The following is a 3,000-nucleotide window of genomic DNA, read 5'->3' on the forward strand; positions in this document are numbered from 1 at the left end:
GTGCAGGCTAACGACAGCATGCAATCTGAGGGGCAAAAGGATGTCAGATAAGCGAACTGCATGCTAAGTGTGTGGAATATTTATTTTCTTATAACTTGGGAAGGATGGTCCTATTCAATTTGGTCCATGAGTATGTGGATAAAAGAAAACTATCTTTTATTTCCTGCAAAAATATGTTTTGATTAAAGTTACTACTGTACAAGTTTTTAATTTAACCATCCAGGAGAGAAAAAGAACCCCCTTTGCCAGCATTATTGCTATTGCTTGCAAGTTTTGTGACAAAGCCTTAGAAGAATATGGTTTCTTGAAAATGAAACATTTTGTGGAAATGTCAGAGAGATATGTGGAGGTGTCAGCATGTGCCTACCTGCTTTCCTGTGTGCCAGTTTTTCAATTGGGTTTTCTCTGTTTCTTGGCAGCCTGTCAGTTTGCAGCCTCAGCCATCCCCAAAGGAGCACTAGTTTCGTATCTACCATTCAGCAATAAGCAGGAATAAATCTGTTTGGTCATCTAGCTCATATTTTGGTTTAGAATAAGGAGAAAACTTTTTAAATAAACCTCATTTCAGTGGTTTGTAACTGATTTTTTAAAATAGTGTTTTAAAGGAAAATTTTGGAAAAAAAAAGTCAAATCTTACAGATGTCCTCAGTCAAAATATTTGAGTTATAAATTTCAAATGTTTTAATCGGTTCTTCTTGTAACCTCTAAAGATCATTAAATGATGAAGAGTTTTGTTGAGCTGATACATTATTATCTACTCAGAACAGACTCAGAAGAATGGTTTATCCCAACTTATTTTAAATTTTAGTAAAATTAATGCCTATTAATTTTTTAACCATAAAAGTTTAAAGGGAATGAAGAATGTTTTACTAGCATTTTGCACTTGTGAAAGATCTTGAAATAAAACAAATAGTTCAATGTGCAAGGCCAGAGCAGAGTAATTGATTTTCTTTTTTCCCCCCACTTAGGATACAGATATTTTATAAAAACACAAGGAGACACACAGACTCTAGAATACCTGCAAGAATACCTGGAGAGGTAAGTAATAATTAAATAGATAGGTATCTCATATTGCTTTTGTTGAAACTGTTACATTTTATACAAATAGTAGAAATGTATTAACCAGACAAAGAGGGAGAAAACTAACTTTATAATCCTCTGGCTATGTATCTCATGCAGGTTATTGTAGGCAGGGAGATCTGAAACGGAATTTACATTCTATGTGAATATAATTGTCACTTGACATCTTGGCAGCTCTGGAATGATTTGTGTGCATCTCCTCTCTCATTTGGTGGTAAGAAAAGGGAAATTGAAAATTTGGAAGCATTTTGATTTGTTTCAGTGCAAATTCAAAATCAATTCCAGGATTTTTGATGGAAACAGAAATCTTATTTTCTGACTAGACCCTGTTTCTGTTTGAAAAACCTCACAACTTCATTTTCATGGAGGTTTGTTATTCTGTACTGAAAGGTTTCTCTCAGTTGGTGGTTCTGGTTTCAGACATGCAAACTCATGAGGTCTAATTCTTTTCTACCTCATGCCTAGGTCTTACATTCACATCCCTTAGGGAGGACAGGAGTTCATCCTAACTAAAAGTAGAGCGGGTTGTCCTCAGCTCAGCAAGGCATCACAAGCCACAGACACTGTTCACAATATTGAGAGGTGGGAAATTTGGGTGAGTGAAAAACAGGGTGGAAAAGGCTCTGCTAAAACACAGCATCTCCCTGCACGTGCTCTGCTGCTCTTTTCTCCAGGCTGGCATTACAAGAGCGTGTATTCACAAGGCTGATAAGATGCCCATCCGTCAGGAGAGCATTTTAAATTAATCTGTGATATGAAGTTCCCTATGCTTTTGTCTGTCTGACCAAGCAGTGTCTGAAGTCACCTATGGAAAGACCCTTATGCTGACTATTGACTTTCTGTCACTGTATACACTAACTTAAAAAAGCAGGTTTTTAAGAAGCTAAGAGGCTCTGGAGTCTGGTAAATGGACCAAACACTTTGTTCTTTACAAAATACTACAAATTTACAAAAATTGGCACTTTAACAAGCAGACTTTTTTGTAGTTGACACTTTACTTGCATCCAGATTGCATAAAATTGCACTTAAACAAAAAGAATAAAATTAGGTCTATTTATCCATATGTATGCACACATACATGAGGGAAACTGCAGTGCAAATATATTTGGTCTGTATTAAAAATACAACTGAAAACTAAACATGGCATTATGTAATACTTTGCGAGATATCATGTGCTGATGGTATTAATAATCAGATAATTTGTTTCAGTAGCTGTAATAAACCTTCATAATATATAACAAATTTTCAGGTTGTTCAGTAAATATTTACTAGCTTTCTTGTCCAACAAAAAAGCAAAATGGAAGACTAGGATAAACCAGACAGCATGAACCTAATTCTGCTTCTCTTCCTCATGGGTAATATTATTTGATTTAATATTTACTTATCACTCAGAGACTGATCTCACGGACCTCATGGGATTCACCTGAATGAGAATAGTAAGCAGAATTGACAACAAGAAACAAAATAATCATATCCACTGTAAAGGGGAAAGGAAAATAAAAGCTGTCCGGATTACTCAGAAGTTGACCATCCCATCCCATAAACCTCCTATGATTAAAATAGCCACGAACAAGAACTCACTTCACTGGCATTTTTTGTTCCACTTTCTGACTGTCAGAGGTAGGGCAGAATTTCTTTCTGACTGTTCTTCAAGCTGAAGGAAATGTGACATCAGGAACAACAGAATTAGCATGTGAATAACCAAACAGTGCAATGCAAATTGACAAACTGTTTTTAACATTTCCTTTAAAATTATTTATCTTTCAGAAACGTGCTTTATTTTTTAACAGTGGCCATTCTAACTTAATTTGCCAAAAGTAATTTTAATTAAACACAATTTATATGCAGATATCTTTCAAGACAAGTTTGTTCTGAACAACATCTTAACAGAGAAATCATCTTGTCATTTTTCTCACTATT

General features: G+C 35.1%; 1 protein-coding gene across 1 annotated transcript in view; it reads right to left on the reverse strand.

Annotated features, from left to right (window-relative positions):
* RGS21 (regulator of G-protein signaling 21) overlaps positions 1 to 2,672 on the reverse strand; it is a 5,700-nt gene extending 3,028 nt beyond the window's left edge. The window contains exon 1 of the mRNA XM_010193378.1: positions 2,662 to 2,672. Coding sequence (XP_010191680.1) covers positions 2,662 to 2,672 — 11 coding nt within the window. The remainder of the gene's footprint in view (positions 1 to 2,661) is intronic.
* Positions 2,673 to 3,000: the final 328 nt, after the last annotated feature.

This window comes from Mesitornis unicolor, unplaced genomic scaffold (assembly GCF_000695765.1).
Source record: "Mesitornis unicolor isolate BGI_N332 unplaced genomic scaffold, ASM69576v1 scaffold7451, whole genome shotgun sequence".
NCBI classification, from domain to species: Eukaryota; Metazoa; Chordata; class Aves; order Mesitornithiformes; family Mesitornithidae; genus Mesitornis; species Mesitornis unicolor.